We start from the raw sequence: 17,528 nt of genomic DNA on the forward strand, positions 1-17,528 counted from the left end.
AGGAGAGAACTTGTAAAAAATGAAATCCACCAAGTCGTGAAACTTGCTTACTTTCTGAGCACATGTGTGAACAGCCCATCGGTCCATTCTCTGGTGTTGGGATCCAGGGTTCCATACAGGTGATCCTTGCTGATGGCTTTGGGGTCGATGATGTGGGCCACGCCCTCCACTCCCTCAAGCCTCTCCAGTGCTTTCAGCAGGACCCTCCAGGCCATGGTCTTTCCACTGCCAGATGGGCCGACCATCATCAGCCCATGGTTGATTTGAGTTATCTGGTACAGCTGAAGAACCTAAGAAAAATAATTATTTTCGATATTAAAAAAAAGTGTCTGTTTTACAATTCTCTTCCTTCATAAGGCAGCCCTTTATACCTAGGGAACCAGTTATAAAGCTGCACAGTCTTGGTTCCTCTGAACTTTGTCTCGCTACACAAGAGACTGATGAATCGCAGCTCAGGGGTCACTAAGAGCGGTCCTTGGCTGTCGACTATTTTAAAACTTCATTCATTTTAACCACAATTATAAAATGAACGTTGACATTTACCTCCTCTGTGCAGAGAATAAGTGGTGGCTATGCTAACCTACCTTTTCCACCCACATGCCACCAACGTCTTCCCCTCCACCGTAGGTGAGGTACATCTCGGCGCACACCTTCTTCAGCTCCTCCCGCAGGGCGCTCATCTCCCCGCGGTGGTACTGCACCCCTGGGAACACGTCCGAGAGCAGGCTGAAGAGCAGCGGGATGTCCTCCGCCACCAGCTTGGGCACCATGGTCTCACACACGCTCTGGATCAGGATCTGTGCCAGGCAGACAGCAGCGCCGGGTTAAAACCAGAAAACGGACCTTGTGAGCAAAGCCAGCTCTACCCCAAGGGGCATGTCAGAGGGAAGGGAAACCACGAAGCAATACGGAAATGTGAGAGCGATGTGTATCAGCGATGCGTCCAGAGGGTTCATACTGGGAACTGCCTGTAATGGGACTATTGAGAGAATCACAGAAGCACTTCATCGCATTTGCTGCCTTCAGAAGCAGAGACAAGAAAAAAGCAACATTGGTCTCCTGTTCCAAGTTACAATCAAGTAACTCTGTTTTGATTTACATATACTTGTCTGTCTATATAGATATATCCATTGAAATTCTCACACCCAGAGGTTTTCATGCAGGTAAGTATGCTCTGTGTGTGTAATTTTATTTATTATATATGTATTTCACCTCTTGCTCTGGCAGATTCTCTGCGATCTCTCCCTCATCCACCACCTCTCCGCGCTCCTCTGTCTCCCTCTTGATCTTCTGGATCCGCTCTCTCTTCACGTTGCCGGCGCTAACCAGCACGCTCTTCAGAGCTCGCAGGCCGAAGTCGTAGTGACTCTGGGAGGACAGCTGCTCGTCACACAGCCTGCAGAGAAACACAATCACAAGATCAAAACAAAAGAAAAAGGTGAGGTGATCACTTCCGCTCTGGAAGAAAGCCTTTAACCTGTGTCCTCTCAGTAGCCAACGAGACACCTGAAACATTTGTCTAAAGATGTCTGTGCGTGTTATGCTGAAAAAAATGATTCCTAAATAAAAGTCAAACAGAAATGAAGGACTTAAGAAAAGTTTTGTTCAGAAAAAGATTAATGAATCAATAATTAAGGTTTGCAGTGCACAAACCCTTTCAACTGTATCAGAGGTAGAAATTAATTTTCACACTTTTAAATAAATAAACACACACAACAGGGCCTAATAAGTGTTTGCATATTACAGCGATTTTGTCATTTTGTACGTTTATCTGTAAACATCTTAATTCACAATCCAATATGCAAACCGACTGGTGGCTGCAGAACCTACTTGAAGAAGGGCACGATCTTCTTGGCGAGGATCTCCGCAGTGCGGAAGCCCTGGGAGTACAGCATGACCTGGGCAATCAGCTGCCGGTCTGGCTTGGTCATGGCTAAGCTGCGGAAGAGCTTCTTCAGGTTATCGGGCAGGTTGGACCTGCCAGCGTAGCCAGGGTTCATGGTGATGAAGATGGCCATGTCCGACCGGACCTTCACCTGTTTGTTCAGGAGCTCGCAGGTAATCGTTTTGGTGCCTGCAATATTAAATGAAACACACACACCTGTATTTAACAATGCTTAAGCAGAGATTTAAAACCCAACACCTCATCTCTCAAACTCTTATCCAGTAAGACTGCGGTAGCAGCCGCTGGAAATGTACGATACAACTCAGTACCTAGGTCAACGTCTTGTATCCGAGTGTTTTCCCAAATCTTTCTAAAGGGAAAGTCATACAGAAAACAGCAGCTATGACTGCAGTCTTCATGTGGTTTGTTAAACTCGCATCAGTTCTCTTAATTGAAAACGTGAGGGACAGAATGTAAAAGACGACAGCTGGAAGGCAGGGCGGCTTACTCCTGTCAGGGCCGGTGTTGCAGTGCTCACGCAGAGCCACCTGAATGAACTGGACCTGCTGGGACACAGCGGACAGCATGCGTTCCTCCAGCCGGTTAAACTCGTCAAAGCAGCCCCAGGCTCCCACCTGGCACAGACCCACGAAGATGCGACCCATAGCCTGCACGCAAGAGCAAAAAACAAAGCGTTAAAATAACTCAGGAGCATGCTGTAGCAATGCTATTCGGAACCATAAGCAAGGCTATAGATCTGCGTTTAACAGGTTCAGAGCTCAATCATTCCTGTTTGCTGTGTAAACTGCCATACGTATTATCAAGAAAACATTACAGGTGAGGGAATTAAAAAAACAAACAAAAAAAAAAATGCTGTGCTGTGCTGTTTAGGATTTAATGGTTTAACCCTTTACAGCCTTAATGAGAAGTCAAACTAAACCGTGTGCACACAAACAAATCTGGTACTTCGTTGTGGCTGCAAAAATATACCGTAGAATAGGACTGCAAGAACTAATTTCATGTCTTCAGGAATCCAGCCAAATCGGACAAATCCGGTTGAGCAAACGTACCTGGAAGTCAAAGGTCTCGTCACAGTTAAAGACCAGAACAAAGCGACCAAGCTGGTGACCAAGAGCCTTGACAGACTCAGTTTTTCCAGTGCCAGCAGGACCTAGGAAAGAAAAGGGCACTGATAAACACTCCAACATACTGTACACTGCAGTAATAGTGCAGCAATCGGGAGCTGCAGCCGCTATTTGTGTCCCTGCCTTATAACAAGAATGAAAGTGCTGGTGGAACGGGCTTACTGGAAGCCATGGCCATGCTGCTGGAGAGGAGGGAGAGCTGCCTTCATGGTTTTACTTGGGTTTCAGCACAGAAGAGGAGCATGTGCAAGTCCAGACACCAGAATCTCTCCACTCACCGAACGGGGATCCTCCCAGTCTGGCCTCTAGGGCCTGGGTCATTGTCAGGTAGCAGCGGTCAGTGAGGGGTGTCTGGACCAGCTTGTCCTGCACTCCCAGGTACTCGAAGCCGTAGTTAAATTTAGCATTGGCCATCTGGATGGAGAGCTGCTGCAGGACGTCCGTCTGCTTGGGGTCGAAGTAGAAGCGCATCTGGCTGAGCCACTCGAAGGACTTGGGGTTGTCAATCTTGTTTTTGATCAGGGTCCTGGTCACGTCCCTCTGATGCACCAACTCGGTGATCTGGGAAACACGGGGAAGGTAGCATGACAATTTAGATACACATTCATTTATTTATTTTATTAAAAAAAGATCACATTTGGAGTTTACACAGCAGGCACCTGTCAAACCCTAAAGAAGCACGTTAAAGCAGTAGGGGTTTAACAATACACTACGGCCACGACAACACATATTACAATATATCTGATGGTCTTCTTAGTATGATGTGTAGAAGATCAGATAAAAAAAAATACTGGACTATTCTGGTAAGAATTTTTTATTTTATTTTTTTTAATATGGATGGGGAGACTACATATCAACACCAAGCAAATCATCATTCAAGACACGTTTGGTGGTATTACAAGTGGCGATGGCTTTGGTTACTATACAAGTGATACACCATTCACTGTTACACAGGGCTAGAAATAAAGACTTCCATTGCACAGCAGTTTGATTCATTCCTGGTTTTACTGCAAGTTTAATAAGACACCTGCACTTGTTACCTATACACATACTGTGGCTAATCAAGCTTGTAGTAAAATCTGGAATGGGTGAGCCTGCTAATCACCAGGAGTCCAGTTCCCATCCCTGCTAGTACTGACCAGGTGCTCCAGTTTCCTCCGGCGGATGGGCGGTTGCTCCATGAGCACAGTGTCCGCCAGTACGTTCAGAGTGGCCTGCACGTTGCACAGGACAGCCTGCACGGGAGCCTGGTCCCCATCGCCGGCGCTAGCAGTGACGTTCAGGGCATTCTCTACATTCTCAGACCAGGCAATCTGGGCAGACAGGACCACAATCTGAGCCTGAAATAGAGAAAGATACAGAATAAGACGACCTTTACAATTCTCATTTCTAGAGAGCCTTTCTTCACAAGGATCTCACAGGGTTTCACACATGCACACAAAACACATGAACATCTGAACCATTAAACTGTGGAATATAAAATTCTGTACCAGAATAAAAAAAAAAAAAAAAAAGAGAAATTAAACAAATGTGGTTTTAATTGCAAAACTATGCTAAAAATAGAGAGAGACAGACACACACTACACTGTAAAAGCTTGAGTGCCCACCTGATATCGGTCGATCCAGTCGATGTAGGCTGCGAGGTCGATAGCGGTCCCTTTGTTGAAAACTCCCACCTCCGTGACGGACTCTGCCAGGAGTTTGGCGAGAGTCACCCTCATCTCCTTCTCCACCAGAGTCAGCCACTCGTTGATCTTCGGGTGCTCGGTGATTGACACAGGAGTCTTGTATAGGATCTGAACAGGAAAAAATAAACACACACTCACAAAAACTGCTTAAACACTTTAAAAAAGTTAAACCAAACCGTGCAGGATTTTTTATAAACTGCAAACATAGTGGAATGCCGCTAATTCTAACTCGTCTTGCACCAGTGCATTACAGGTCAGACATGCACACTTGTGCTAATAGAAGCCTTTTTGATGGTTCTCCACAGACAGCTTCACTAGGTGACAATAACAGCTGAGCTTCCAGGCACTAAACAGCTATAAACGGTTTCCCTAGTTCTATGGATTCAAGCAGTGCAGGTTATTGGTGGACGCAAGGAAGGATTCTCATCCTCCTCCATGGCCCTGACCTCTTCCCCTTCCCGGGAGGAGATTCCCAGCACTACAGTGCTGTCCTCGTTCAGGATGATGCTGGACACGCCGGCAAACATCTTCTTGAAGTGTTTCTGCAGTTTGGCCACATTCTTGCTGTTACCGATGATCTCTAGCAAATCTTCATCACCAACAAAGTAGAACCTACAACATTTACCAGGACAATTACACAGGTCAGAAAAGCAGCTGCCAAAACACATGTACCCTACAGACAAAAAGGATGGACCGCCAATATACCACACACCAAGATTACATTGTATTAAATATTTATACTACAAATTAAATAAAGCAATCGATTCTCTGTTCTGTGAAACTGCAGGATTTTTACATAACTACGTAAAAGGGAAAATGTAAATGTATATATATATTATAATTAACCGTATCTGTGAAAGAACAAGGGAGCGCTGGATCCCAGAGGACTTAGCTCCAGTACCGTGGGAAGGACGATCGCTCCCTCTCCAGATACTCTCCCAGTGCCTTCTGGATCTTTCCCAGTAGATCCGCCAGTCTCTCCAAGGATCGCTGCACGCCCTGAATATTCAGGACATCCATCACGAGGGGAGACTTGGACACTTTCTTCATGAGTGCCAGGAACTCTGTGCTGATGCTGTGGAACGACAATGAAGCACAGACGCATTACTCCACCGCCGAGCTGCAGGAGAATCAAATCAAATTGCTTGGGTGCCCCCTTCATTAGTAAGATACTAAATGCTACCAAAGCTCTCAGAGCACAAATTTCACTCTATGTATTCTCTGTGGCTTCACCTCTGGAATCTCTGCGTTTCCACTGGAAGCAGGTGTTTGATGTCCGCGCTGCCGGTGAAAATGCCCTCCAGGTAGACCCAGCGGCGCTGCACGTCGATCCAGACATCGAAGAGAGCCATGATACGATTCAGCTTGTCTTCCCAGCTCAAAGCATCCTCCTCAAACACCTGGAAGAGAGACGGAGAGAGAGAGATTCATCTAAACACCACTCAAAAAGAAGAACCAAGCACCTTGCAAGAAAAAAAGCAGCCTCTATTCGAACTACCAATTAAAAAGATGAATTACTGTCTTTTGAAAATTAGCAGTTTGAAAAAAATCCATTTGCCAATATGCAACTTGCACGTAAAAAACAAAAGAATCCATGAACAAGGGATGGGGGATGGACAAACACACACACGTACCTTGGCAAGTAATTTGGCAATGCTAACTAAAAGCAAGAGCAAGCATGGAGGGGTAGAAATACTAACACACAGAATTAACACAAATGTGCAATGAATTCAGCTTCAAATGATAGCGTCATTGGAGGGGAGAAAAAAATTAAACACACACTTAAACAGGAAGGGGGGGAGGTTGTAAAGAACACGTTCAAGGGGTCAGTGGAGGACCCACCTTGTAGTACGGAGAGAGCTTCATGGCAGAAACACTGTTGATGTGCTCCCGGACCCTGTTGAAAAGGTCGTCCCATCCTCGGATCAGCCGGCACTTGTTCTGGTAGTTTATCAGGTCAAGCTCATAGCCGTTCCAGACTTCCCGAATCTGTTGCATAAAAACACACACATACCCTTAAATCAGAGGTACAGTGTGCGCTTACCATCATGGGCTGAGCAGAAGGGGATAAAGGATAATTAAAAAACAAACAAAAACAAAAAAAACACCAACAGCTTGTAGGCTCTCTAAAGACATATACACTAGATGCAAATAGGATTGTCCCAAAATAGAGCACACACACTTTATGAAGTGTGTCAGATTTGAAAGTATTCTTACAGTTTTTTGTTTTGCTCCCGACATTTTTTTAATCCAAATGCAATAGGGCTGATCTTCAAAGTACTTTGAAGTTTTTAAAAAGGAGAAAAAAAACCTGTTAAATAAAATAAAATAATCATCATCATCAAGCTAGCTGTCTTTTTTTTCTTCTAGTTTTGTAAATTGAAAGGCTGCTGTGATGTACTCTGCGAGTGAAAGGCTTTGTAAAAGCAGCTCCACTGTGCATCTCTCTTGTATCTGGCAATGCAAGGCTGCACAGGGAGGGGTACCGACCTGCTTCAGGAACTCCTCCAGAGCCATTTCTCCCTGGGCCACCAGCAGCACGTCCTTGACGATGGCCTCGTTCCTCTGCAGGTCCACATCCCAGATCTGTCCCAGAGTGAGCTCGGACAGCACCCAGTTCACATGCAGTCTCTTCATCAGCTGCTTCCAGTGGCGGTCCTTCAGAGCCTCCGATTTCAGCTCGATCACCAGCATGTTTATCTGCCAATGAGACGCCGCCATTAAACACCAGCACGGCCTCGTAACATTAAAACTCCACTTCAACAAGTACACTGCATGTTTTATTAAAAGAATAGGATTACAGCCGTACAGCTGGTTTCACTGACCCGGATTAGCACTAATCTCGGATTACCTTACCCAACAGAATTAGGTAGTTCAAGATAAATGCTAATCTAGGTCTATGAAACCATCCAGTAATGTGTAAATGATGTCCTAGATGTCAAATTAGCATAACCAAATAATTTAACCCTATTTTAAAAGAAATATGCACAGGCAATAGAGTCCCTGAGAGAACACCTGGCCTCTTAATGGTCTAGGGTCTTAATCTACTCTACGTTTCCAAGGCAGCACAGAGACTCACCTTCATGTAGCCCTTCAGCAGCCTCTGCACATATTCATAAGAAGCATACTGACGCAGTCGAGCAGGGAAGTTCTTGATCTGGTTCAGCAGCCCATCCAAGTTCTGCCGGAGCTAAGGATTCAAGGAGAAACCTTCGGCATTAGCAGCAGATCAATGTACTGGTTTCATTACCCTGGGCACTTCTGTGCACATCACACTTTACATTTTTTCTACCCATCAAGCAAACTGCTTGTCCCAACTGTGATGGAGCTCCAGTGTACGAGACTGTGGGGATATACGAGGTGCCTGTATGACTATACATGTGTCCATCTGCTACTGACACACCTGTTTGAACAGCAACTCTCAAACTAAGATTACCCTTACCTTGCGGGGCTGCACTGAAACCCAGGACTGCTCTTTCATCTGGTCCATCTGCTCCCACACCTTGGAAAGCTCAGACCAAACTCCCTTTAGGTCTTGCAGCTCCTCCAAAGCAACCTAGAGATTTAAAAAAAAAAAGAGAATTATGCCCATTTGATCCCGGATGGTAAATGTTTATTTTATTTTGACGGTGCTCCAAGCCCATACCTGCACTCGTTCCTCACTGCCACTCAGCAGCCCAGTGTCAGTCAGTTCCAGGGCTTCCTTTGCTTTAGCACATTTCTCACGGTCATCCTTCAGTCTGCTGAACTTGCCCTCGTAGATGGTAAGGGTTTGAAGGGCCTCTTCTGGGCGAAGGCTTCCCTGCAGACAGGGATACAAAACAAAATAAACTGCACAACCCAAGACCATTCCGCTGCAGAAAACCAAAAAAATAAGTGGTCAAACCAGATACTCCCAGAAGTCATTTTAAAAAGACAACATTTTAGAGTAAAATTGAATGCAAATGCCACTACATACTGCGACAGGCTTGGTCTTCTCCCAGTCTGTCAAGAGATCAGTGGTACGGCTTTCCACAGCCCGGTCCTCCTGCACGATTTTCATCTGGAGGTTAGCCACCTGCTCCTGGATGGCCGTGTCCTTCCTGCGCATGATGTCACTGAAGGCGCCCCATTCGCCGTCGATGTTATCAATGTACAGCCAGGACGGTGGGAACTGGAACCGCTGCTTCTCAAGCAGACGCTGCCCGTTGCGGTACAGCTACAAAGAGCAATTGCAAGAATTGGGAATTCAGCTGACCCATCACACCAAACACATGCGCAAGTAAATGCTACCTAGTTGGTCGATTTCAGTGCAAGTCAAGAAATATTATTCTGGTAATTCTATTTTAAATAAAGACTAACGTTGCTGCTGCCCAAGTTTAAAACACATTTTTTTTTTTTTTTTAAATGTGTGTTACTTAGAAATTTTTTACAACAGGCAGATTAAAGCTCTTTATGATGCATGGGACTCTTCCTTACATCCACTTGCTTCTCGAAGTTCTTGATCTTGCGTTTCAGGGACTGTACGAATGTGATGAAGGTCACAGCGTCCGAGGTGCTCGCAGTGTCCACAGAGTGCTGCTCCAGCTCCACCCGGGACTGTGGAGACAAGCAAAGGTCAACACAGGCTCGCTGCAGACACTCACATTTCAACGTCTTCATGACACACACACTTAGACCTCGTTCAGACTTACCTTGGAGATTTGAGAGTGGAACTCCTGCATGTTCTGCCCAAGCATCTGTCCAAATTTGCTGAGAACCTCCTTGTGCCAAGAATCATACTTGAGGTTCACCTTGGACTGGACCTTTTATTTCAAAAGTAGAAAAACAAAAATAAAGAAATATTAACAAGTCAATTTATGCTTGTTTTGGAGTCCTAACCCTACATGCAAGTACAATAATAGAATATACAGAACCAACAAGAAAGCAGTCAAACTAACAGTTTACACTAATTACTGCACCAGAAAAAAGAGGAGGCAAGCTATACCCCAGTCCTGCACAATTATCTTCGGCTTTCTTTTAAAAATCAATCAATTACCTTGCCATAATCAATGATGACAGGCCCAAACTCCTTCCTGGTTTCGGCATTATCGAAGGTTCCTCTGGCTTTCCTGATCTGGACCAGCAGAGCCTGCCACTTGTTCAAATCCTCTCCCAGTTTGTTGTAAATGTTTTCAGCCTGCATGTCCCACAGACACTGGTACTGCAGCCAAACCTGGAAAAATTAAGGGGGGGGGGGTAAGAACAATTAAATGATTTATTTACCAATCAAATAAGATTGTACAAAGAGAACTAACGGTTAAGCATGCACTGTGGCTAGTGCGGCGAGGGCACAGGAAGATAGAACTTCATTCAGTGAATAAATGAACAGGAGAGTTGAAAAGTTGACATACCTTGACATACTGCTCCACCTCATTGACGTTCTCTTGGACAGCTGAATACGCCTCTTGCAGTGCGACTGGCCCATCTGGCATCCTGGTCAGTGCGTTCCGATAGAACTTCTCCTCCTCAGACAGCTCATAGTGTACGCCCACCTGAAAGAGCAGCAGGGGTTTGAAACAGCCTCCCCCAATACACAACCTGACACAGCAGCACATGTTTGAAACAGCCTCCCCCAATACACAACCTGACACAACAGCACAGAAACTTCACTCCCAACCCAGTTACACTGTGGCACTGCGAACAGCTTGCTCAATGCGGTACTGCTGTGCAACTATTGAGAACAGCAACATTATTACTGCAAAAAAAGGATTAGAATGCATTAAATCATTGCTAAAGAATTTATCCAGATGTATTACTCGTTTTGTTTTTAGTCCTGCTATCTTCTGCATGCATTTGGTGTTTAGAAATACTAAAAGAAACTTAAAGAAAATATCTCCAACCTGGTATCTTTGACTCTGAATCCTGGGCAGAGACAGGACGACCGTCTTCCACGCAAACATTTCCTGGTACAGCTTGTACCTGCAGTCTTCAATGGGGGGGTTCAGGTAGATCACTTGGTTTGTAATTCTTAACTCGTGAACGACATTCTAAAGAGACCAGTCACAAAATAAATCAGTTGCGACAAGACAATAAAAAAGGACACAATAAAAAAAGTGACACACAGCAAGTGACTGTTCCTTAACCAGGTGTAACGTAAGAGATCAACTGTCCAAAATTTCATATACTCTGATAATATTTATCAACAGGGACAATTCATGGAGAATATTCAACATTAAAACGTGGTTTGCAGAAACATTGTGCTCGTACCTTGATTTTCGGTTCCCCGCCAGGTTTGTGACTGACTTGTGGAGTATCTGTGTCCATATCCACATCTGCTTTGTCCTCCATTTGTCCCAACAGAACCTGTGTCCAGGCCCTCAGTCCAGCCTGCAGGCGAACTCCCAGGATCCTCTCAATCTGCAAAGACAACAGCATGCAAACTGTCATCTAAAACTGATCAGCAAGCATGTGCATATTTACACATGACTTCAGTGACTGCAGAGACTACACAAGTGCATTCGACTGAGCAGAACATGCAAACGCCTGCCCTGTACCATATCTATAAAGGACTCCTTTTCAAACTGAGGCACAGTTATCAGGAGTGTCCCCATTCTTCCAGTAAAGAGCATTTCATTTTCTAAATTTACAAACATCTTCAAAAGACACTATCCTGAAGGCTGAAGATTTCACAGCATGTGTTTCAGCTGTGCGTTGTCAGAATTGCTAAAATGTATTATCAATGTCAAATTTAATTAACGCCTTTGGGAGCAACAGACAAAACAGCTTACCTCCATGTCCAACTTGTTTACCCAGATGGGCAGGTTGGAGTAAGAATGGAGATTTAGGTCGTCTACAGCTTTCTGAACCCTGTTTAGGATCTCTGTGAAAGTCTTGTGGTCGTACATGCAGGTCTCCAAAGAGCGGACTTCAAGGTCAATCTTTTCTTCAATAATGAGAAGATCATCCACCTGGAAAGCAAGGATTGATCAGATTCAAACCTCCCCCATTCACAGAGCAATGCTGTAAAGGAGAACGTAATTTCAAAAGTCTGTGTTAAGTAAAAGGAAACTGACCAACAGAATGTTTTAAAAAAATTTCAGCTGGAGCCAAATCTTAAAATACTAAATCTGAGAAAGACAGCTCATTATGACAAACCTTCTCCTGGAAGTTGAAGACCGTTTCAGCCAAGCGCTGCACGTAAGGGTCGAGCTTGTAGGACTCCCAGACCAGAGCGATGCCTTCCGCAATGAGGGCCTGCACTTCCTTCTTCAGCCCGGCCACCAGGAGGGAGATGGAGATCCTCTCCTCCACTTTCTCGCATGTGCGCTCGTACGTGCGCACGCTCTCGATCAGGGAGATGGCGAAGGGGTACAGCTGGTTGGCTTGGTGGGCCTTGTTGACAATGGCCAGGGGCACACGGAACCCCAACCACTTGAGGTTGCGGACCTCCTTGGAGAGCGTGATGATCTCCGGAAGGAAGTTGACCTTCAGCTTCAGGACGTTCCCGCTGCGGCCCCGCGCCCGGGTGCTCTCGATGGCGAAGATGCGGCCGGACACGCCCAGGTTGCGCTGCTGGACCTTCCGGGCCCAGTCGTCGAAGATCTCCTGGGTGTTCAGCTTCATGCGGAAGCTGTCTCCATCCTGCTTCAGCTTCAGCCCCTCCACGTGGTTCTCCCAGCCCTTGCCCAGGACGTCCTCCACGCGCTTCATGTAGGCTGTGAGCTGCCGGTCGATCTGCTTGGCCCAGATGATGGAGCCGGAGACGGGGGGCAGGTCGCGAACGTGGCTCATCTTGCAGGACTGGCTCTGGGGATACTGCACCTTGAACTTGTCGTGGAGGGACTCGATGTCGTCCTTCACGCGCTGGATCAGCTGGGTCTGGTACTCACGGATAGCCCCGCGGATGTGCGGCCGCACGAACAAGGCATTGAAGCGGGAGAAGATGCGGAACATCTCGTTGGCGTTCTTGGCCGTCCCGAGCTGGTCGCGCAGGCGCGCGGTGATGCGGGTCTCGACCCGGTCGATGCGCTCGTCATACCGCTTCATCGCCGCCTCCCAGGCCTCCATCCCCTCTTTGGAAACATCCAGGCCGTCCACCTCTTTCACATTCTCGTAGGCCAGGTTCACTTCCTCAATAGCATTGGCGTCAGCGGCATCGAACAGGACTTCAGTGACTTTCAGATCTGGGGGCTCCACAACCTCACCTTGAGACAGCTGGGGGACCGCAGACACCTGGAACCAAAGCAGACTTATGAACTGTATGCTAAACAACCCTGCATTGCACGTACTGAAATAAGACTGCAGAGCAGCTTCACCCATTCCCAAGTGTGTGGGTAACAAGTTCAGGTGAATGTTATAAAACTCATAGTAAAACCAGGAATGGATCAAACTGCTATGCAATAGGAGTCTTATTTTCATCCCTGCATTGTCTGGCAACAGGAACAGGTAACGGATAAAAAGTTAATACCTAGGGACAATGGCAAGTAAATGTTCTATGTTTAACCCTTTGCGGTCCTATGTCAGACAAGGTCTGACATCAAAAAGACGTAAAGCACAGGTCTTTAGTCATTTTTTCTCCGGGAAAAAGCAGAGAAAACCTTTCAATGGTCAAGTGAGACCGAATAGGAGCCGAATGAAACAGAAAAAAAAAAAAGGGGGCGTATCTCATAGCCCCATGCATCACAGAGAACACTGACAAAGGAAATAGCTGCTTCTGCATCCAGCGCTTAAAGAATATCACAGACATTTAGAGCTTTTACTTGATGTTATAGTAATAAAATAATGACTTGGATCGCATTATTGAGGAGTTTGGTGATGAAACGAGTGATCAGGAGAGGATTTATCAGTATGCACGTCTATAAAGAGGTTATGTGTAAAATACAGCGAACAAGGGGTGGGGCCTGGCTGGAGATACAGTACAGTGTCCTTTTGCCATTCAATGCCTTTTAAACCTGTTTACTGTGAACAAAAAAAAATTTAAACAGCACGTGAAAAATAAACAGTGCGTGTGAAAATAAATTGGACCCGACGCGCCTGACAAGCGGTGGAAAAATGCAAAGGGTTAAAGGTCAGGTGTTTAACGCAATGCCAGGAGCCCTACCTGGGGTCTCAGGACCCTCACAATGACGGCTCTCAGCTGCTCGTGCTGCCTCCTGAACCTCCGCATGTGATCCAGACGCGCCTGGAGCTTGCGGTGCGCTGGGTTAATGCGCCACACCATCTTGAGATTCTCCTCCCTCTTCCTCTTCACAATGTCTCGAAGCAGCACCTGCAGCTTCTCATACTCATCATCCCAGGTCTGGAAAACCTCGAAGCACGCCACCATCACCTGCCAAGCAATTCAGAGAGAAGGGCTTCATCAATAGGGTGGGCCAGGCTGGCACGCTGACTAACACAGCCACTACTGCAGCACTTATATTGGACCCTTTCTAGGTCAAAATCACTCTGAGACGAGTTTTAATAACAGGGATAGCTTTGATACCCTTTATTAGATTAGTGTACGTGGATATTTAAAGAAACAGACGTTACTGTTTCCACTGTTTTAACAACTAGTCTTAAATAAAAAGGGTGCAACGCTGATGGGAGGAATGTAGGAATGCCACACATGTAGATAACTGAACACATGGATAATTGAAAAGCACAGGTAATCTTGCCTTCTCAAACTCCTCATAGGCGACGTGCATCAGCTTTCTCGTGCCCAGGACCTTGAGCAGCTGGGAGCTCAGGTCCCTGGAGATAGCCTCCACAAGCCGCAGGGCTCGCTGGATCGGGTACTTGGTGTTTCGGATCTTCCGCAGATGTGTGAAAATGGCGACCAGAGCCTGCCTGATCTTGTCCAGTTCGGTGGCAGACAGGAGGTCGTTGAGGGGGAAGTCTTTCATCAAGGGGTTGTAGTCATTGACAGTTTCCACAGCCTGTTTCAGACCTGGAGAGGTAAAAGTATTACTAAACGATACTGAACAAAAACAAAAACAAAAAAAATCACAGTACCAAAAAGGTTAACAACATTTGTATAGAATGGTGAATTTATCAGATTGTAGCTAAATGAGATCTGAAATATCTACGGAAGGCTAGTAGTGTATGAGTTCCCCCAAACAAGTCAGTTCTGTCTCGTTTCAGGTTCATTAGCCTTCCTTATAAGCAAGGACATTAACAGCTGTCAGACACACAGATATATAGTACATGAATAGCAGGTCAATTTATCAGCACTCCGGAATCCTCAGACTCGTATGGAACGTACCAGTGTCTGTGTCGAAGCTGACCGTTGCGTGGAAGCGTTTTCCATGTTTCAGGATGTCTAGAGTGAGCAGCACCTCTGGGCTCTCTCTCTTCTCCTGAATCCGGTTCAGAGCTCGCTCCAGATTCAGCCAGAAACTGATCTCCTGCAGAGCAGTGCCAGACGCAGGGTCTCGGTCAAGTTTGGTTACCTGTGGGTGAAAAGAGAGAAAAAAATAAATACAAATATTTGAGTTTTGATTTATCCTTGCCCTGTAAAAATATTTTTAAAAAGATGAAATTTAAAAGCATCTAATATGTAACAGTCAAGACAACTTAGCAGAAATGTAATTCAAGGCTACAGCACTAGACAGGTCAATGGAGGTACTGCCACAGCTGATAAAACAGTGTGGCTGTCTCTCACCTTTGAATCCGGTAGGACAGTGGTTCTCTGATATTAAATCCATGCATTTATTTACAATACTTTGAAAAGCCATATATATTGATTTTAAAAAGTATACATGCTTGACACATTCTTACTTTTGACACAATGGAACACTAAATCAAGAAAATCAGACAAAAGTTAACAAAACCCAACTCAAAAGTAATGTGTAAAAATAAATTCAACTTTTGTTTAAATTCTGCAAAACACCATTTATTAAAACGCAGATTTGTACTTAAGCCATCAAAAAGTCTCCTGAAACGTGCCTCCTCAGAAGTGCAGAAAGACGTCTTACTGAGAGACTGGATGAGAAAGAGATTCATTTAAGAAAATCAAAAAATTCACATTTTTTGTCAGAAGAGCTTGATGCTTGTACCACTACGCTCATACATGGCTAGGTAGAGTCACACTTATCAGCGTTACTGGAAATACAGGTTCACAGCAGGGGTACACATCTGCACATTAAACAGAAGCCCCCAAGCACTTGCGTTATCTCCGTGTATCTAGACCACATTTTCAGTTCGCTATTCATTGACAGCCAGCCAGTCACACATCCTTCAGCCACTTTCCACTAAATGTGCTGCTTTCTTCGGAGAGGGAGGAACTTTCCAATTGTCTGTCCTATTACTTTCGTGTGAAAGGATTAAGTCTCATTTTTACATTTTGGTCCACATGCGGACCGGTTATATGAAGCCCTGACTATATGCCAAAAGGAAACCCTCTTAACACTGCTTCTGGAAACAGTGTACAGTTTGTTCTGACGGCGTCACATTGAACCAAAATGCTGTAAATCCCATCGACTGTGCGCCACCAATCCTGTTTAATGTACACATCACAGCCCACACGAATGGTAACATAAGAACATAAGAAAGTTTACAAACGAGAGGAGGCCATTCGGCCCATCTTGCTCGTTTGGTTGTTAGTAGCTTATTGATCCCAGAATCTCATCAAGCAACTTCTTGAAGGACCCCAGGGTGTCAGCTTCAACAACACTACTGGGGAGTTGGTTCCAGACCCTCACAATTCTCTGTGTAAAAAAGTGCCTCCTATTTTCTGTTCTGAATGCCCCTTTGTCTAATCTCCATTTGTGACCCCTGGTCCTTGTTTCTTTTTTCAGGCTGAAAAAGTCCCTTGGGTCGACACTGTCAATACCTTTTAGAATTTTGAATGCTTGAATTAGGTCGCCACGTAGTCTTCTTTGTTCAAGACTGAACAGATTCAATTCTTTTAGCCTGTCTGCATATTACATGCCTTTTAAGCCCGGAATAATTCTGGTCGCTCTTCTTTGCACTCTTTCTAGAGCACCAATATCTTTTTTATAGCAAGGTGACCAGAACTGCACACAATATTCAAGATGAGGTCTTACTAGTGCATTGTACAGTTTTAACATTACTTCCCTTGATTTAAATTCAACACTTTTCACAATGTATCCGAGCATCTTGTTAGCCTTTTTTATAGCTTCCCCACATTGCCTAGATGAAGACATTTCTGAGTCAACAAAAATTCCTAGGTCTTTTTCATAGATTCCTTCTCCAATTTCAGTATCTCCCATATGATATTTATAATGTACATTTTTATTTCCTGCGTGCAGTACCTTACATTTTTCTCTATTAAATGTCATTTGCCATGTGTCTGCCCAGTTCTGAATCTTGTCTAGATCATTTTGAATGACCTTTGCTGCTGCAACAGTGTTTGCCACTCCTCCTACTTTTGTGTCGTCTGCAAATTTAACAAGTTTGCTTACTATACCAGAATCTAAATCATTAATGTAGATTAGGAATAGCAGAGGACCTAATACTGATCCCTGTGGTACACCGCTGGTTACCACACTCCATTCTGAGGTTTCTCCTCTAATCAGTACTTTCTGTTTTCTACATGTTAACCACTCCCTAATCCATGTACATGTGTTTCCTTGAATCCCTACTGCGTTCAGTTTGAGAATTAATCTTTTGTGCGGGACTTTGTCATAAGCTTTTTGGAAATCCAAATAAACCATGTCATATGCTTTGCAATTATCCATTATCGATGTTGCATCCTCAAAAAAATCAAACAAGTTAGTTAGACACGATCTCCCTTTCCTAAAACCATGTTGACTGTTTCCCAGGACCCTGTTACCATATAGGTAATTTTCCATTTTGGATCTTATTATAGTTTCCATAAGTTTGCATATAATAGAAGTCAGGCTTACTGGT

At 45.0% G+C, this 17,528-nt stretch overlaps 1 protein-coding gene across 2 annotated transcripts in view; it reads right to left on the reverse strand.

The window, feature by feature from the left end:
* Positions 1-17,528, reverse strand: part of LOC121324262 (cytoplasmic dynein 1 heavy chain 1) — a 46,845-nt gene that overhangs the window by 24,652 nt on the left and 4,665 nt on the right. For both annotated transcript variants that reach the window (XM_041265951.1, XM_041265950.1), the window contains exons 5-33: positions 14,920-15,106; positions 14,333-14,604; positions 13,780-14,007; positions 11,835-12,911; positions 11,468-11,647; positions 10,947-11,096; positions 10,580-10,726; positions 10,091-10,231; positions 9,736-9,912; positions 9,392-9,502; positions 9,177-9,296; positions 8,677-8,916; positions 8,365-8,520; positions 8,161-8,274; positions 7,798-7,908; positions 7,209-7,418; positions 6,561-6,707; positions 5,952-6,118; positions 5,620-5,793; positions 5,165-5,330; positions 4,638-4,826; positions 4,170-4,370; positions 3,309-3,591; positions 2,956-3,056; positions 2,394-2,553; positions 1,831-2,074; positions 1,213-1,396; positions 585-797; positions 52-290 (exon numbers count right to left, since the gene is read on the reverse strand). In XM_041265951.1, coding sequence (XP_041121885.1) covers positions 52-290; positions 585-797; positions 1,213-1,396; positions 1,831-2,074; positions 2,394-2,553; positions 2,956-3,056; positions 3,309-3,591; positions 4,170-4,370; positions 4,638-4,826; positions 5,165-5,330; positions 5,620-5,793; positions 5,952-6,118; positions 6,561-6,707; positions 7,209-7,418; positions 7,798-7,908; positions 8,161-8,274; positions 8,365-8,520; positions 8,677-8,916; positions 9,177-9,296; positions 9,392-9,502; positions 9,736-9,912; positions 10,091-10,231; positions 10,580-10,726; positions 10,947-11,096; positions 11,468-11,647; positions 11,835-12,911; positions 13,780-14,007; positions 14,333-14,604; positions 14,920-15,106 — 6,089 coding nt within the window. The remainder of the gene's footprint in view (positions 1-51; positions 291-584; positions 798-1,212; positions 1,397-1,830; positions 2,075-2,393; positions 2,554-2,955; positions 3,057-3,308; positions 3,592-4,169; positions 4,371-4,637; positions 4,827-5,164; positions 5,331-5,619; positions 5,794-5,951; positions 6,119-6,560; positions 6,708-7,208; positions 7,419-7,797; positions 7,909-8,160; positions 8,275-8,364; positions 8,521-8,676; positions 8,917-9,176; positions 9,297-9,391; positions 9,503-9,735; positions 9,913-10,090; positions 10,232-10,579; positions 10,727-10,946; positions 11,097-11,467; positions 11,648-11,834; positions 12,912-13,779; positions 14,008-14,332; positions 14,605-14,919; positions 15,107-17,528) is intronic.

The sequence above is a fragment of the Polyodon spathula genome, chromosome 12, assembly GCF_017654505.1.
Source record: "Polyodon spathula isolate WHYD16114869_AA chromosome 12, ASM1765450v1, whole genome shotgun sequence".
NCBI lineage: Eukaryota > Metazoa > Chordata > Actinopteri > Acipenseriformes > Polyodontidae > Polyodon > Polyodon spathula.